Source organism: Aquarana catesbeiana, linkage group LG06 (genome assembly GCF_042186555.1).
Source record: "Aquarana catesbeiana isolate 2022-GZ linkage group LG06, ASM4218655v1, whole genome shotgun sequence".
Classification (NCBI taxonomy): domain Eukaryota; kingdom Metazoa; phylum Chordata; class Amphibia; order Anura; family Ranidae; genus Aquarana; species Aquarana catesbeiana.
This window is the reverse complement of record NC_133329.1, coordinates 190769884-190787520: the sequence shown is the minus strand read 5'-3', so window position 1 is coordinate 190787520 and position 17637 is coordinate 190769884. Positions and strand designations below refer to the sequence as shown.

The 17637-nt window shown below is 42.2% G+C and overlaps 1 protein-coding gene across 4 annotated transcripts in view; it reads right to left on the bottom strand.

Annotated features, from left to right (window-relative positions):
- Positions 1-17637, bottom strand: part of GSPT1 (G1 to S phase transition 1) — a 455031-nt gene that overhangs the window by 177291 nt on the left and 260103 nt on the right. For all 4 annotated transcript variants that reach the window (XM_073591175.1, XM_073591172.1, XM_073591173.1 and 1 more), the window contains one exon: positions 1497-1677. In XM_073591175.1, the coding sequence (XP_073447276.1) occupies positions 1497-1677 (181 nt within the window). The remainder of the gene's footprint in view (positions 1-1496; positions 1678-17637) is intronic.

The window sequence follows — 17637 nt, the reverse complement described above, 5'->3', positions numbered from 1 at the left end:
GGGACCAGGAAGAATCTTTTCCCCTGCTGGAGCAAATTGGATCATGCTTTGCTGGGTTTTTTTTTTCCTTCTGCTGGATCAACTGTGGGTATAGGATTGTGATATTGGATTGTATGATCCCCTCACTTTATTGGTTGAACTAGTGGTGTAGTGGATAGCACTCTCGCCTAGCAGTAAAAAGGGTCGCTGGTTCGAATCCCAACCGCGACACTACCTGCCTGGAGTTTGCATGTTCTCCCTGTGCCTGCGTGGGTTTCCTCCGGGTACTCCGGTTTCCTCCCACACTCCAAAGACATGCTGGTAGGTTAAGTGGCCCTAGTATTTGAATGTGAGTTGGGGACCTTGGATTGTGGGCTCCTTGAGGGTAGGGACCGATGTGAGTGTGCGATGATTGTGTGGAGCACTGCATAAATTTACGGCGCTATATGGGTACCTTAAATAGGTATAATTGTAGACATGCACCCTCACTCACTCAGGTTGAACTGGATGGACTGGTGTCTTTATTCAACCTTACTATGTAACTATGTGTCTATTTTCAACCAGTCTTTGTAACTATATGGTCTTTAAAATGTACCGTATTTTTCGCTCCATAACACACACTTTTTTCCTGCCAAAAAACAGGGGGAAATGTCTGTGCATCTTATAGAGCAAATACTGACCAGCAGAGTCACTGATAGGGATATAGTTTCAGCAGCAGAACGATGCCCTATGCATCTCTCTGCCCCAGCTAAATCCTGTTTCTCCCCTTCCTTCAGCTACTAGAGGGAGTGAAAACAAAAAAGTATTGTACATTAACACAACAGGATCGGCATTCACGTGTAAATCGTGTGGGCACTGTTATGTAAATGAGGCCGGTCGCCGCGATTCATATGCAAATTACACCCCCTCCTCTGCATGCCGCTCACCTAGAAGATGTAAACAGCATACAGTACAGGTGAGTATTGTGGGGATGTAGAGGTAATCAGAGGGGGGTTTGAGGTGCAGAGGTGAATGGGAAGGAGGGGTTGGAGTGCAAAAGTTAGTAGATGAGAGGTTTGGGGACAGAGGTTAGCAGATAATGAGTTAGAGTTGTACTGAGAGGAGATAAGAATGTAGAGATTAGTAGAGAGATGGGGGGGGTTACTGTACTTACACCTGTTACATCACTGGTCAGTGTAAATGTCAATACATTGGTGGTTGATGTCAATACTCCTGTTGTGTTGAAGTCTGTGTAAATGTCCCAGTTACATTGGAGATCAGTGTAGAGTGCCCCCTCACATTGGTTGTCAGTGTAGAAATATTATTCTGTTATATTTTATTAAATATTTCAGTACACTATTTGGTTCAGAATTTTTGCATGTTTTCCTCCTCTAAATCCTAGGCGTGTCTTATGGTCAGGTGCGTCTTACGGAGCGAAAAATACGGTATATTATAGTTTTTGTGCACACAATATATAGTAGTAGAATAGAAACCTAGCTGTAAGGAACAGGGACAGTCAAATAGGATGCAGCTCTTACCAGAACAGCTAAGTCTGCCTGTGAGGCTCCCCCAATCATATTTGGAACAAAGCTTTTATGTCCAGGGGCATCAAGAATAGTGAAGTGCTTCTTCTCTGTCTCAAAGTAGGCACGGCCAACCTCTACAGTTTTACCTTTGTCTCGTTCTTCCTGATTTGTGTCTAAAGCCCATGAAAGGTACCTGGAAGGAGAAAGTAAGTATGTTAGCTCTGAATTGTAGGCACATCAGCAAAAAATGACGCTTGATTGCTCACAAAAAGATCATTTTCTCCAGTAGTACATTGAAAAAATAGGACTTTATTTTCTCTATGTCCGATTGGTTTAACTGGCACGTATAGAAGGTTGGAAAGGCATGGCAAAGGGTATTGCCCCATTTAGTGGCTACTCCTCTGCATTTATAGCTTAAAGCGGTTGTTCAGTTATTTCTTTAAGCATTAAGTCAGCAGCTAAAAAAAAAAAACTGTAGCTGTCGATTTAACAGAGACTCACCTGTCCAAAGATCCAGCTCCATCCTCACCCAGGTCGGTTTCTTCATCATTTTTCAGGGGTGTAGGATATTGGTGGCTCTAGACATTGAAAAATCTTTTGATTGGCACTATATGGCGTCTGTCCTGGACAAGGGCCTAGTGATGTCATCACATTTACCAGGAAGTGTGGCTGGATATGCTGGTAAACGTAATGTGGGAGTGAGTCTTAACAAGACATTGTACCTCTATATGCTAACTTTTTTTAACCACTTCAATTCTGGGCCAATTCTGGCCTTACTCTCCTAAATGTAAAAACATTTTTTTGTTAGAAAACTTAGAATCCCTAAACTTTTTTTTTCTAGCAGAGGCCCTAAAGAATAAAATGTTGGGCATTGCATACTTTTATGTCAGATGATATTGGCGCAGCAGTTTTACAAACGCAATAAAAAAAAAAACACACACTTTAATGTATTTTTATGTTTTAATGCACAAAAACACAATACCCAATTGTTTGTTAGGATATAAAAGATGGGGGCGGAGCTTGCTGCAGAGGAAGATGGACGCTCACTAGAGGAGCTCCTCAGCACTCAGGGACAAACCGGCACACATCACCTGTTTAAACTGCCAGGATCGGCACAACTCCCAGAGGACCCGCAGCACAGCCCGGGGACCCGACCGATCATGACGCGGAGGAAAAAAGACTTCCATAAGCCGCAGAAACTCACCGAATACTACCCGCTCGGGCCTAGGCAAGATGGCGGCGGAACGACGGCGCGAGGTATGTCTAGTACTCCACATTACAGCCAAGGGAAAAGCAATCCCCAAAAAAGGAATGCACCACAAAAGGAGCATACAGTCTCCGATCCACACTCCTACTTCGGGGAGACCAGAAAAAGTAAGGGTTAGGCTGGATGCCTCCGATGCAAGTCAGGACATGACATAGGCCTAGACTCAGGGGAAGACTAGAGAGGGCAGGGAGCATCATCACTAGAGAGGGCAGGGAGCATGTGGTGGATAATCTAGCTAAAGGGATGCAACTGCTTCAAAAATGGCATATTGTACCAAAACCCAGGAAGCCCTGATCACATTGTGGAAGATTGGAACCTGGTCACTTCTAAAAATGCTCGCAAGCATACCTGGCCCAGCCGAAGTCATAACAGGTTTCACTCAGATGTCCCCTGAGAGAGAGGAACTATCTGCTAAGCTGAACTGTTTCTTAGTTTACCCCCTACTCACCATATGAGTGACTCATGGTCACACTCAGGTCGTAAGGACCTATTCGCTGTTAAATGTTTTACTCTGTTTCCTTCTTTTTCAGTTAACCACAATTTACATCCACAGAACTTGGCTACAAACCTTATGTCTGACCAATCCGCACCTCAGATACCTTACAACCGTAACTATCCATGCTTCCGTCGCTTCAAGATCACTCTTGACAAGTCAGCCATCAAATGCAAGTGTTACACACACATGTATTACCATGCATTCCGCGCTACACCTGTACGATGCCTATAACCTTTTTAACAGTCAATGCCAGAGGACTTAATCATCCGGCTAAACACAGGTCCATGTGGAAAGAAGCGATGCAACACAAAGGTGACATTATTTGCGTACAGGAGAAGCTCTTCAAAAAGCAGGCACAACCTACATGCTCTCACCCTAAATTCCCGCATATATTTTATGCAAACTCAAATGCTAAAAAATGAAGAGTTCTCACAGCAATAAAGGACACAGTAGCCTTTCACCTCCATAATGACATACAAGATGCACAAGGAAGATATCACATCTTGGTCTGTGATAATATCGCTTATACTGTGGTGAATGTCTATGCCCCTAATGCCCATCAAACTCGTTTTCTTCATAAGCTAATGAAAAAGGTACTACAAATACAGAAGGGTTACCTGATTCTATGTGGGGACTTAAACCTGCCACCTGACCCAAACATGGACTCCAGTTCATTATCCACGAGGAAATCCCAGACACTTCAACCCTTTCTGAGGACTTATGATATGTACGACGCATAGAGATGCTTTCATGCAACAGAGAGGGACTATTCCTTTTTTTCAGCTAGTCATAAAATGTACTCTAGACTGGATCTTTTTTGACAGATAAATGGTTGGTAACTAAAATTAAAGCATCTAGGATCAATAGCATTACCTGGTCGGATCATGCGTCGGTGTCGCTGTTGGAGGATGACCAGTCCATCAGCGGTGCCACCTTTGTTTGGAGATCTAACCCACATCTATTCCAAGATGATCCTTCCAGGTCTGCTTTACAGAACGAACTAAGCGAATTTTTTGATCATAATGTGGGATCAGTTACTGACCCTTTTGTGACATGGAACGCACACAAGGCGTTTATGCGAGGTCTCCTAATTAAGTTGGGAGCTAGGGCTAAGAGGAAGAGGGGGCAGTGCATATTGGATCTCTCTAAACAAATTCAAACATTAGAAACTCAAAACAAGGCAAGATTCTCTCATAATATATCAGAACAACTAACTAAGTTGAGATATGATCTACGTTTAAATACTGTTGGAGGATTTTGAGAAGTCTTCCAGGAGGTTGAAAATGACCTACTACGCAACTGGAAATAAAGCAGGAAAATTGTTAGCAGTTCGATTGAGAGGTCTTAGACATAAAACCAAACTTCCCTACATCATTCACCCAGAAAATCAGAATTATACCATCCCCAGGCCATAACGGATGCCTTCAACACTTATGGGTCTCTTTTAATCTAAAAAAAGACCCGCACATAACTCAACCACTACCCTCCACGATCTCTGAATTCCTTAGCAAAGTGGATCTGCCTCATCTTACAGAAACCCAAATTGCTGCACTGAATTCCCCTTTCACGACACAAGAGGTATCCCAAATGATCGACTCACTACCGAAAAACAAATCTCCCGGACCTGACGGTTTTACAGGCGAATATTTCCAAACATTTAAAGACATACTAGTTCCAAGGCTCACTGAGATATTCAACCAAGCTGCCTCTACCTCCTCTTTTCCCTCTGAAATGTTAAAGGCAATGATTGTAGCATTACCGAAGCCAGGGAAGGAACCTAATTCCCCACAAAATTTACGCCCGATATCACTCAATAACGATCTGAAACTGTACGCTAAACTAATAGCTAACAGAATAGTTGATCTCCTCCCATCTTTAATACACCCGGATCAATCCGGTTTCACCAAAGGTCGCCAAACAGCAGACGCAACCAGGCGCCTGATTAATCTTATACACATGGCCAACAGAACTGGAACGCCTGCTCTGCTCCTTGCTTTGGATGCGGCGAAGGCATTCGACAGGATTCACTGGACATATCTAGAACAAGTTTTGGACAAGTTTTGTTTTAAAGGCCAAATGTACCAAGCCATCATGGCACTTTATACAACGCCATCAGCACAGGTTTATATTTCAGGTATGTTGTCAACCCCATTCGATATAACGAATGGGACGAGCCAAGGGCGCCCATTATCTCCACTAATTTTTAACCTATTAATGGAACCTTTGGCAGCATATATATGCCAACACCCCAAAATAAAGGGATTAACTATCGGAAGAAGAATGCACACTATCAGCCTATTTGCGGATGACATAATTCTAATCCTTTCCAATGTACTGTCCTCCCTGGCTTCGGTTCAGCACGCTTTACATTTATTTAATGCTATATCTTATTATAAGGTTAACAAAACCAAATCATATCTACTGGGCGTGGGTCTACCCGAAAAGGTGAAACAAAGCATTACTACCAACTTCCCATATAGGTGGAAAGAAAAAGGAATTGCATACCTGGGGATTACTCTTACATCTAATATTGCAGAACTAGTTAAAGAAAACTACACCCCTTTTTTAGACTCCCTGAGTCACAAACTAGACAAGCTGCAAAGGTTTGAGCTTTCCTGGACAGGAAGACTGGCTGCATTTAAAATGCAGGTACTACCACAACTCCTCTATTTGTTTAGGACTTTGCCTATACCTGTCCCTCAATCCTTTTTCCAACAAGCACAATCTATAATAAATAGGTATTTGTGGGCAGGTGAAAAAGCAGGAAGTGCTTTCAACAAACAGATGGGGGGGATAGGACATGTCTCCATAAAAGATTATTATGTGGCTACCATACTAACCCAAGTGAGGGATTGGTTTCCCCAACACGCTACCACACTTTGGACCGAATTAGAGAGCACACAAATCAAGGGTGGAAACCTTTATAACTATCTAATTACCAGTCCATATCACTTCACCAAACCAGACGTGCGCACCTACTATACAGGCTTCTATTGAAGCTTGGCGATACTTACTTACAAATATAACCCCAGAAGACCCACAAACTCTTCTAAAATTCCAGATCACAGCCTTCGAACATGTCATACCTGACATGTCACTAACAAATTGGTGCACCAGGAAAATACTCCTCTTAGAGGATCTCTTTGTAGGACCTAAGCTGAAAACATTTAGAACATTACAGATTGAATATTCCATACCACCCTCCGAGAATTACAAATATATCCAAATAGCCCATTTACTAGACAAAAAAGGTAATAATTTTCATATCCAACTACCCTGGAAAATAGCTTTCTTCTACATGCCCACCAAATCAACTCTTAAAGGCACATCATTACTATATAAATACCTGCGGGATAAACAATCCTTTAGCAAAACTACCAATATTGTAGCTTGGGAAAGGGATTTTGAGAGGAACTATACAGAGGAACAGTGGAAGAGTGCTTTTAGAGCCACATATAAATCCACAAGAAGTGCCAATCTTTGGGAATTGTACCATAAGATCCTACTGAGGTGGTATCTTACCCCTTACCGTATCTCAAAATTCGTACCTGGAGCATCCCCGGAGTGTTGGAGGAAATGTGGAAACAAGGGCACTTTGCTACATGTACTGTGGTCATGCCCTCGTATTTAAAAGGTACTGGGCCCCTCGTGTTCCAAACAATAGAACAAATCACAGGCTTTAAAGCTACACATTCTCCAGGTATGGCACTTCTGTCATTAGAAATAGATTTGATACCAGCACCACTGAGAAATATAGTATCTCATTTGCTTATCGCAGCTAGACTCACCATAGTTCGACACTGGAAGGCGGTTGACCCACCCCCAATAGCGGAAACCCTACGTATAGTAAATACACACAGTGCTTATGAAACACAATTTGTTCGTAGCTGTGAAAATCATAACCGGGTTTCCATACTATGGAGCACCTGGTTAATATGGTACTCAAAAAATTCAGGTGTCAGTTTCTTTGGGAATATTTAATAATATATGATAAAATGACATACACAGCAACTCTATACACAATGGATGGTCAATAGACATACATTTTTTAATACTGTGGATATATGTTAAAAAGTTTTTGTTATTCTTTTTGTTCTACTATTCATATGTTGTCCATACAGGACCTATGGCAAAGCAAATATGATCTACATCTATGATAAGAATGGATGTCAGAGTCTACAGGATGCTTCTGGGCTATGCAGTCCTCCTCCCTTTTGGATACAGTCAGTTCCCAGTGGGGTGTCCAGAGGGGGGAATAATGTCCAAGGTATACCTGTTTCTTCAGATGCTGATATTATTAACACGAGCATATACATATAATTATACTTGCTTTAACCTTAACAAGTACAAAATTTAGACAACTTTAACTGAATTTACTTTATTTCATTTTACTGTTCATTATACCTTCTCTTTGAAAAAGAAAAAACCCAATAAAGAATTATTGAAATTAGAATATAAAAGATGTTACGCCAAGTAAATAGATGCCAAACACATCATGCCTTAAAATTGCATCCGCCCGTGGAACAACGCCAACATTACAGCACCTAAATATTTTCATAGGCAATGCTTTAAAAGCCTTTACAAATCACCAGTTTAGAGCTACGCAGGTGGTTTGGCACTAAAATTGCGCTTGCTCCAACGTTCATTTTATTAACTTTATCAACATATCTTGTAATAGTATGGGCCATGACATGTCCTCTTTATGGAGAGATCTGGGGTCTATTAAACCCCAAATCTCTCCTCTAGCCTCCAATGCAACCAGACACAAATTCATCTGATCAACTGCTTCCATGGCCGGTGACTGCCAGGTGAACAAAGACCCGATACAGAAAGGGATGAAATCCTTGCTGCCTCCTGTTTGACATCACACAGTGGGAGGAACATTTGTTGCTCTAAATGTGTGCCTAGAGCTGGATGCCGCCGGGCGCTCTGCTCGCATGGGAGCACCCGGTTAAGGCAGCAGTGGTAGTGGGGTGGGGCACCCACCCTCTCCTCCCCCCCATCTGTAATCCAGTGGCTTTTCAGCCGCTCGGATTACTTGCGGCAATTGCCGAGATATCACCCTTGCCACCTGACGACATTTGTAAACGTACCATGGATGGGAAGTGGTTAATGCGGTGCACTATTCGTACACTATACGTGAGACATATTTCTTTTTTTGCTTTTTATAAAGATCATTCGTTCTTTTACGGTATTACACCATCGGTGCATTTCCAATGTTTGAGCGGAGGAGCCCTGAAGATGTCTGGAACAGGAGGGATAACATCTAAAGACCCAGGAGAAAGTTTATGGAGGGAAGACGAACAGTGCCCAGGAGTGAACCCCTTAAAAGGAACATGTATCTGACCCATTTTGTGCTAAAACGATTCATTCATTGAAGTAAGGGGGGTGAATGGCGATGGGACCCTCTATTTTTTTCTATGCACACTGAGGCTATATGAGGATTTATTGGCACAAGCACACACTTGGGAGAACGTTTAAAGGGACTCTACTGTTAACTTTACTGGTCACCAAAAGTTCATGTTTAATCCTGCATTTTATTTTCTTACATTTTTCATGCGATGATGTTCTAGTGTATACTAAAGTTTTTTTTTATTCTGTTATTTGTCCAGTAACAGTGTATTGGTGCTTATAAACGCATAAATGGTGACTTTGCAATATTGTTATCCATAAACCCCTGCACCTAGTAAAAAATGTGCTTAAACTAATACATTTAAAATATAGTGAGCAGAATAAAAGTGTAATGGATGTGATCATGGTGAACTGTCTATTCCAATACCTGCTTTATACACCCAACATATATAAACTCAGCTTCTATGCTTATTAAGTCTTAAGACATTTACAGATATTCTGCAAAGCTCAAAGCTTGCTTAGGAACTGGACTGACTGCAAAGAGTTAATCAAAAAGTTTGCTCCTGCTTCCCAGAATACATTCAGAATATAACAGCATAACACAATGGAGCAAGAGAATGCTGCAAAAACAATTATTCACTTCTGCAAATGTGCATCAGCTGAAAGCCAAAATTTTGTCACATATTTGTATTTTTATATTTGTGGTTTGTATGCGCCAGTCTTGTTGACGTATCTCAATCTTTATTGGAATTGTATAAAAGTCTTGAGAAGCGGAAATATTAAACAAAGTAATTTGACTCTGAACTAAGCAGTCTCAGTGTGAGCTTACTTGAAGCATGCATGCTTTTGTATTCAACAATCTGATCGGGGGTAGATATAATATCTGAACTTTTGTTCTGAATCCAAAACAAAAGGAATAAAATAAATGATAAAACTGCAATCCACAATGTGCCTGAATACAAACATTGAGAACTGCTACATCCATCGAACCAGATATTGATGCGTTTAATTGATCAAAAACAGTGTCGCATATTGCACTAGTTTTATGTTGTCCTCTTACCTTTATAATTGGGGGGGGGGGAAAGGTTTTATTACTCAGCTGAGTACATTAGATTTAACTTGTGACCTGCCCGACTTTCTGTTAATATGATATTCTTATTGTTAGTGTATGTTATGTGTGGCCCTCTTCTTACAATGTAGTCCAGGAAAGTCAAAATGTTGGACGTCCCTGCTGTAGTGTGCACACGGTCAAGAGTTTGTTTTCCCAACTGTATATAGGCTGGGGGTCAGTGGCCAGGGCCCAGCCTGGTTAGTCCTCTTCTTGCTCTGCTCCTATTGTACCTGTCATTAGGCCCACATACCATGCCTGCACCGCATTAGCAACAGTGAAGCAAAAGAGTTTAGAAGCAACATGCAGCTGGCAATATAGAGCGAGACTGATCAAAAAAATACCCTGCCTTACAGGCGTAACTGTTCCAGTATGGGCATTTTATTTATGATCAGTCTTTGGTTCTTATAGGTTTTTTTTTTACCATAGCAACATTGTACTACTCTGTGGAAGTGAACAGTATACATTTTTTTACACCTTCTGTTTGCTATATGCAAACATTTTACTGACTGAAATTGATTCATTGTTTGGTTGTGATTAGCCACAGCTGCTCACATGGCACAGATGGGCTATGATTGGCCCAGCATGTACCATGTGATTTTTTTTTTTTCCCCAACTCAGGGATTCCGTTTTTCAATTTATTTTTTCCGACATGTTGCGGCTATACCTTTCACTTGAATGTTGTAAGTTGCATTGAGTACATACGGCTGGATAAAACAAAAACTGTCTCTTCATTGCAAGGCAAAATGTGATTTTAAAGGGGGGTGGATTCTTTTCTATACCACTTGTATTACAGAGCATCATGCATTAGTGCTTTAGGCTTTTTCCCTTATTTTCATCTGGTGATAAAGGCCAATAAGTCAGTTTTTTTCAACCCAACAAGCTTGCCAGCAAATGGGTGCTTACAGTGGTCAGTTTTTATTCATTCTTGTAAAACTTTAATCCCAAAAAGAAAATTGCTGTAACTGCTTGTTTAAAGAAGTTGTAAAGGCAAAAATAGGATTTTTATAACAGCTTACCTGAAAAATCTTTTTCTCAAATCAAAGCGCACTCCACTAGGGCTGTTAGTGCTTCGTGGGCAGTGTATCACCAAGCTTCCATGGCTCAAAATTAGCAGCGTGACGTAAGCACGTCACAGGGAACCGCACGCTCTTTGATTTGATCTGATAGTCAGCACAGAACAAACAGCCGTTGGCTGTTCCTTTTTCCGGATACACGCGGAATCATACAGAGGCAACGACCACACAATGAGGGATCCTTCTCCTGGGTCGAATACAGCTACTGACCAATGTGGAGCGGCGCTCTTGGCTACAGTCTTCCAGGGGTAGAGTAAAGCTATTGGTGGACAACGGACTCCTTACAGTTGGTGAGAGTATCCATACCACACTCAGTATATGTATAGATGTGTCCCAACTGACTATAGCACTGCACCCAAAACCCCCCCCCCCCCCCCCGCTGATATCTGCATGAATATTCATCTGCTGCCTCTGCCTTTCTTATCTGATGATTATTAACTTTTTAGCCATGCTGCTTGCTTCATTTGCTGCATTACCTGATCACTAACTTATGCTGAGGGTCTGTACTTCTACAATGGAATGACCCCGCTGTATTGTTATTTTCAGTCATACAAGATCAGTATATTCAGATCATCTACCTGCTAAACCAGCATACCACGTATTTGGTTTGTGTTTGATGAACTTTACTACTGGGAGTCTACTTACAGGCATACTATGTTAAGAACTTTTACATCCATTCCTGATTTACAAACAGCCAAATTATTCCATCAATAGTGTATGTAAGTGGTGAACATCCGCGGCTCCCTATGTTTTTAACCATTTGACAACGTTGTCTTAGTTTTAAACGGTCTGTGTCAGCCATTTATCCTTTTTTGTTTAATTTGTTGTGGAATCTTTTTGTACTAATAAAGTCAGTTTGTATTTGCCTTAGTGTTCTGTCTTGGCCCTCTTAAGAGAACTTTACTCTTAGTCTTTTCTGTATGCAATTAGGGCAACCAGAACTGCATCCTACTGGGCTCATGTGGATGAATGATATATACTCACTCGCTATTACCCTTTATATTTACTAGTACTCAATTCTGGTTGATCCAGGCAAACCCTTGTTAATTTTTTCAAAATCTGCAGGGCCACAACTTGGTCTTCAGTCCATACATTTACCAGATTCTATCAGGTGGATGTAAAAAGGCGTTAGGATATTGCCTTTGGGCGTAGTGTGCTGCAGGCAGCAGTATAGGTCCTCTAGTTGCCCTACTTTTGTTGTTTCTCCCTCCCCTCAGTTGGCATTGCTCTGGGACATCCCACACAGTCTGTGTCCCGTGATGTATGATAAAAAAAATAGGATTTTTATAAAAGCTTACCTGTAAAATCCTTTTCTTGGAGTACATCACGGGACACAGAGGTCCCTCCCCTCTTCTAAATACACATATATTGCTTTGCTACAAAACTGAGGTACTCTCAGTAGTGGGAGGGGTTATATAGGGAGTGGACTTCCTGTCTTAGGGTGTGCCAGTGTCCACCTAAAGGTGGCCTATAATCCACATAATAACTACTATGGCTCTGTGTCCCGTGATGTACGATAAAGGTTTTTTTTTTACTTTATTCTATGCATTAAGATAAAAAAAAAAAACTTTTGTGTGTAGCAGGCCCCCCAGCAACCCCTAATACTTACCCCCGAGCCCCTTCTCTATCCAGCATGTCCACGATTCCCTCGGCCATCCGGGACTCTCCCCCTGATTGGCTGGGGCACAGCTGCAGCACCATTGGCTCCTACGGATGTCAAAGTCAGTTATCCAATCAGGGGAGCGGGTCAGGGCTCAGTGTCTGAATGGATGCACAGAGCTCTGACTCCGCTCAGATGCCCCCCTAGCAAGCTGCTGTCTAGGGGGGCACTCGTCAGGAGGGAGGGGCCAGGAGCAGCAAAGAGGGACCTAAGGGAAGGAACCAGGCTGCTCTGTGCAAAACCACTGCAACAGGACAGGTTAGTTATTTTTTTTTTTTTTTTAAGCAAGACTTTACAATCACTTTAATTGCAGCATGAACTGGCATTTTGCTATCATTTGCTAGTATGTCTAACCCTACCCCGAAGGCTAACAATGCTGCTGTCCAAAGGTGACCCTGTGCTCCTTCATCCAGAGATGGGGGCACTCTAATACAGTTGGTGTTTTACTGGCCAAATCACCAGGTGAAAAGACGGGAAAATCTGCATTTTGTTACTCGCTAAAAAACATCCCTTTCTCTGAGTTTGCGGATGGACACAGTTCTTCTGATTCTTGACTGTAGGGTTTATAGCTCCACCTACAGGAGTAGGACAGTAGGGAAACAAAAAAAGAACACTTCACCACCTATCCTAGCTGGTATAAACCCCCTCTGGTATGGGCAAGGCAGTTAAAGAGGAGCTCCAGTCATATTTGTGTTTATTAAAAGCTTCCAAAAGAGGAGGGGGGGGAAGGAGGCCTTAAAGTGGAACTTCCCATTTTGGGAGATGCTCCGCTTTTCACAAAGCAGTGTCAGAAGTATAAATTCCAAAAAAAGTTATTACCTGTTAACTCGCTTTCCAGGAATCCTCTAGGTCGGCTTATAGAGAGATAGGCTCCTCCCACCTAGCACAGGAAACACATGATCCACATCATAAAAGACAGACCACAGGCAGTAGACCCTATTAATAAATAACCAAAAGCACAGATAAAACATTAAATAAACTCCCATTAGTGCAACCAGCTTAGGATTACATCAGTCTCATAAAAACAAGGGAGAGAACTGACACCGTCCTGGAAGATTCCTGGCAAGTGAGTTAACGGCTAATAACTCTTATTTACCCCAGTCATCTTCCAGGATGGTTTACAGAGGACAAAATAGAACTACCTGATCAGTGCGGGACCACAGCATTAAAGCACCTTCCTTTCCGACAGCCTGTTCCTGGTTAGAGAACAGGCCCTGTCAAAAATGTTTCATGAAGGCTTGGCAGCTGGACCCAGATGCTGCTCCTTAGATCTGGGGAGAAGCGCTGACCTTTTCAGCCCAAGAAATGGCCCCTGCTCTGTCTGAATGAGCTTTGATGTTTTCCAGAGAAAACAGCGATGATGCCTGGTAGGCCTTCATCGCGTGTTTCAATCACCTTGTGATAGTAATATTTTGATCTGGACTCCAGAACAAAACAAGCAAACTAGAGATAGATCTCTCTAGCTCTCATCCTACATGATCTTCGTTCAATGAGATACCTTAGGACATTTAGATAATAGGCCCTTGTATCTATCCAGTGAGATTTCTGCTTATATATATATTATATATACATACACACACAAAATTCATATGCCCATACCCATGACCTTTCTCCCCTCCGAATGCTGGTAAGATAGCCATGAGTGTTTTAAAGGAAACTGGATAAAAATGAACCTGACAACTTTATGAATGATAGGAGCTCTGCCCAAAGTTGAAAGTCTGACTTCATATGGCACATTGAGATGCTGGTGCCAAGTTATGCAGATCACTACTTCAAGAGACTGAGCCTATAGTAGTAACAGAACATTTACATACTATAGCTTTTTTGTTAGGAAGGCTGAGTAAAAGATGTACTGATGTTTTTAACATACAGATTACTGAACTGCAACATACCCAGTCAGATATAGGGGTCAGAGGCATAACAAAACATGATACCACATCTACAGGCCATATTCCTGCCTATTAGTGCTGCCAGGAACGCAGCGTTGAACGTTGAAAGATGCCCCCTAGCCACCTTTCTTGTCCAAATAAGCTGAAGGTTTCAATGCACATAAACCATCAACAGGGAATCCACTGAGGGGCGTTATTGGATGGGTCAATTAAAAAAAAAAAAAAAAGAAAATGGTTTTGATTCTCTCAATTGCTCTATAGAGCAACTGAGGGGACCAAACCATTTTTTGTTAAATTGAGCCTTCCAATAACTGATAGGGGGAGTTTGCACCATGCCGTGCATTTAGCTTGCAATCATTTAAACAATGGAAGCAAATTAAGTTCCAGGTATTTGGAGGGGTCTGGCGAGATCTGGACTCCTAAATAATTAAATTTGGTTACCAAGTTCAAGGATCGGGCACAATCCAGTCGCAAAGATTTCAACTCATCCAAGGGAAGTAGCATTGATTTGCTACAGACAATTTGTGTGGAAATTCTAATCTTTGCTGCAAGAGGTTCCAGAGCTAAGGCATTTGATGCGGTCAAAGGCCTTGGCAGCGTCGCGAGACAATATCGCTCTATTTCCTGGGTTGTCTACGGGGACCTATAGATTTATAAATAAGCGTCTAATGTTCAGCGTTATAGACCTAGCAGGAACAAATCCTGATTGGTTGCTGTATAATTTTGGAGATGACTTTCACCAAACACGTAATCAAAACTCTAGCCAGGAGTTTGACATCTGAACCAGAAATGGGCCTATTTGAATCAGGAAGTCGATCATCTTGCCAGGTTCAAGTAGAAAGATAATCACTGCCTCGTTCGAGGGTGGCAAGCGTGCCTGTTCCATTGAGTCATTAAAAACCATCTTCAGACGTGGTATAAGGTGGTCAGCATATCTCTTGTAGACCCCCACAGGTAGCCCGTCTGCCACGGGGGATTTCCCTGATGAGATGCCTCCAATAACTCGCGAGAGGAGCATTCAACATAATCCTATCAGATCTTGTTAATTTATGTAATGTGTTCAAAAAAGCATGGATAGCGTCAGTGGAAGGTGTTACCTTAGGGGAATACAAATCTACATAGAAGTCAAGGAAGGTTAGCAGTATATCAGAATGTGTGCAAACTGTATCCCCAGCTCAAACTTTTGCTGTAGAAAGAATCTCTTATCCTCAGCTTTAGTTAAAGCGGACCTTCAGTCATTTTTTTCATCTTTCCATCTATTAAATCTTGTGCCCTTGTTTTAACTTTGACTAGTAAAACCTTTTTTTTTTCTGAAAGTCCAATTCCTGTTTGTCTGGTCATTAGCCTAGGATTATGACATGCACAGCATGCTCTCTGTCCTGTGAGAGTTTGCCAGGAAGGAGGGGGGTGTGAGAGTCATAAGAGGGCCAATGAGAGATGCAGGGTTGCAGAGCTGGAGGTGTGCCTTTCTGTGTCTGTGTAAAGCCAGGAAGTGAACAGGCAGCAGCTTCACCTGCCCACAATTAAAATGGATGCAGTCAGACTTAGGCCCCTTTCACACTGGGGCGGTGGGGGCATCGGCGGTACAACAGCGCTATTTTTAGCGCTGCTGTACCGTCGTTCTTGCAGCTGTATTCGGCCGCTAGCGGTGCGGTTTTAACCCCCGCTGGCGGCCAAAAAAAGGGTTAAACTCACTCGTACAGCGCGGCTATAGCCGCGGTATTGCCGTGGTATAGCCGCGCTGTCCCATTGATTTCAATGGGCAGCAGCGGTTTAGGAGCGGTGAATACACCGCTCCTTCACCGCTCCAAAGAAGCGGTTTGCAGGACTTTTTTCACCGTCCTGCCAGCGCACCGCTTCAGTGTGAAAGCCCTCGGGCTTTCACACTGAACAAACAGCGGAGGCTGTTTAGGGGCGGTTTGCAGGCGGTATTTTTAGCGCAATACCGCCTGCAAACCGCCTCAGTGTGAAAGGGGCCTTAGTGGAGGGAGATTACTGCAGCATATTTTGGCAAGTCCAGAATCACAGTATATATAAAATATGCAAAGTGGTTGGAGATAAGCTTCAGAATGGAAAAGATGATTTTATTACAAATTATGTGAGCAGACTGCAGTGCCTCTAACAAAATTGCTTAACTACACTCTGTAGCACTGAGCAACTGGGGAGACCTAAACTCTAGATTTCAGCAATTTTCATCTGTAATTGTATCTCTTTGCACGGTGTCCAATGTTGTATATACAAACAGTACTAAAGTCATTTAACAATTATAGCTTATAAGAGTAAAGGAAGAAGAGAGGGGGAGCTGGGAAGAAAATAAAAAATCTAATTTAATGCCTATTGCCTGCTGTCAAGTTTAAAGAAGGGGGGGGACTTGCCGACCCGTTCAGCTACATCCTGCTCTTTTACAGGCACAAACATCAGATAAACATTCAAACATGACATTTAAATGGTCGTCTGACCTCAAAGCAGAAACAGCAGACAGCATACAAAGCCCAATGAAAGAATATCTGACGGTACAGAGCTTTAGCTAAAACAGCAGAGAGACCAGACTAGTCCTGAATTGCGTGAAGAGCAGAAACCCAGAAATTTCAACGTTTATGCGGAGCTTAAAAGAAGAACTGGTAGGCTTCAAAATTTTTTAAAAATCAATTGAGAGATGACTGCTGTCTGTACCGACCCCTGTCGCCTTCTCTCTTGTGTAGAAGATGAACAGCGACAAGACAAGCTTTTAAAGAGCTCCAAGAAAAGGTAGAAAAGTTAACAGCCTACGGAGCAGCTTTATACAAGATTTTGAAAATAAGAATAGGAAGCATAATCACTGCTTGGATGGGGTGTGGGTGGGGGGTGATATTTATAGATTACATCATTTTGAGGAGAATGCAATTATGTTGAAAATTCGAAGAACAGCTACTGCAAATTTTAAAGGCACCTCAATACTCATCTTTGTAGATTTATCGAAGGAAACACTCGTTGAGGCCTCTTCTTGATAAGCTACGTTCTGCAAACATCACATATCATAGGGGTTTTCCAGCATGTCTTGTGGCAATTAAAAATGGCCACTCTTCAACACTTGCAGATTGCAAGAGGATTTACAAACAAGATTTGTGTTCGGATCTTAATCTTGAACTTGCAAATTGGCATGAAGATGCTGGAACCGACTCTGTATTTCCTGATGCAATATGGAGGAAGAAAAAGTCTCCACGGAAAAAGATCTTTACAATCGCTGTCTGATAAAATTTCCTTCTCTCAAATGTCTCTTGACCTTTTCTAAGTCCCAAAATTTGAGGCCTCTGGGGTACCTATTA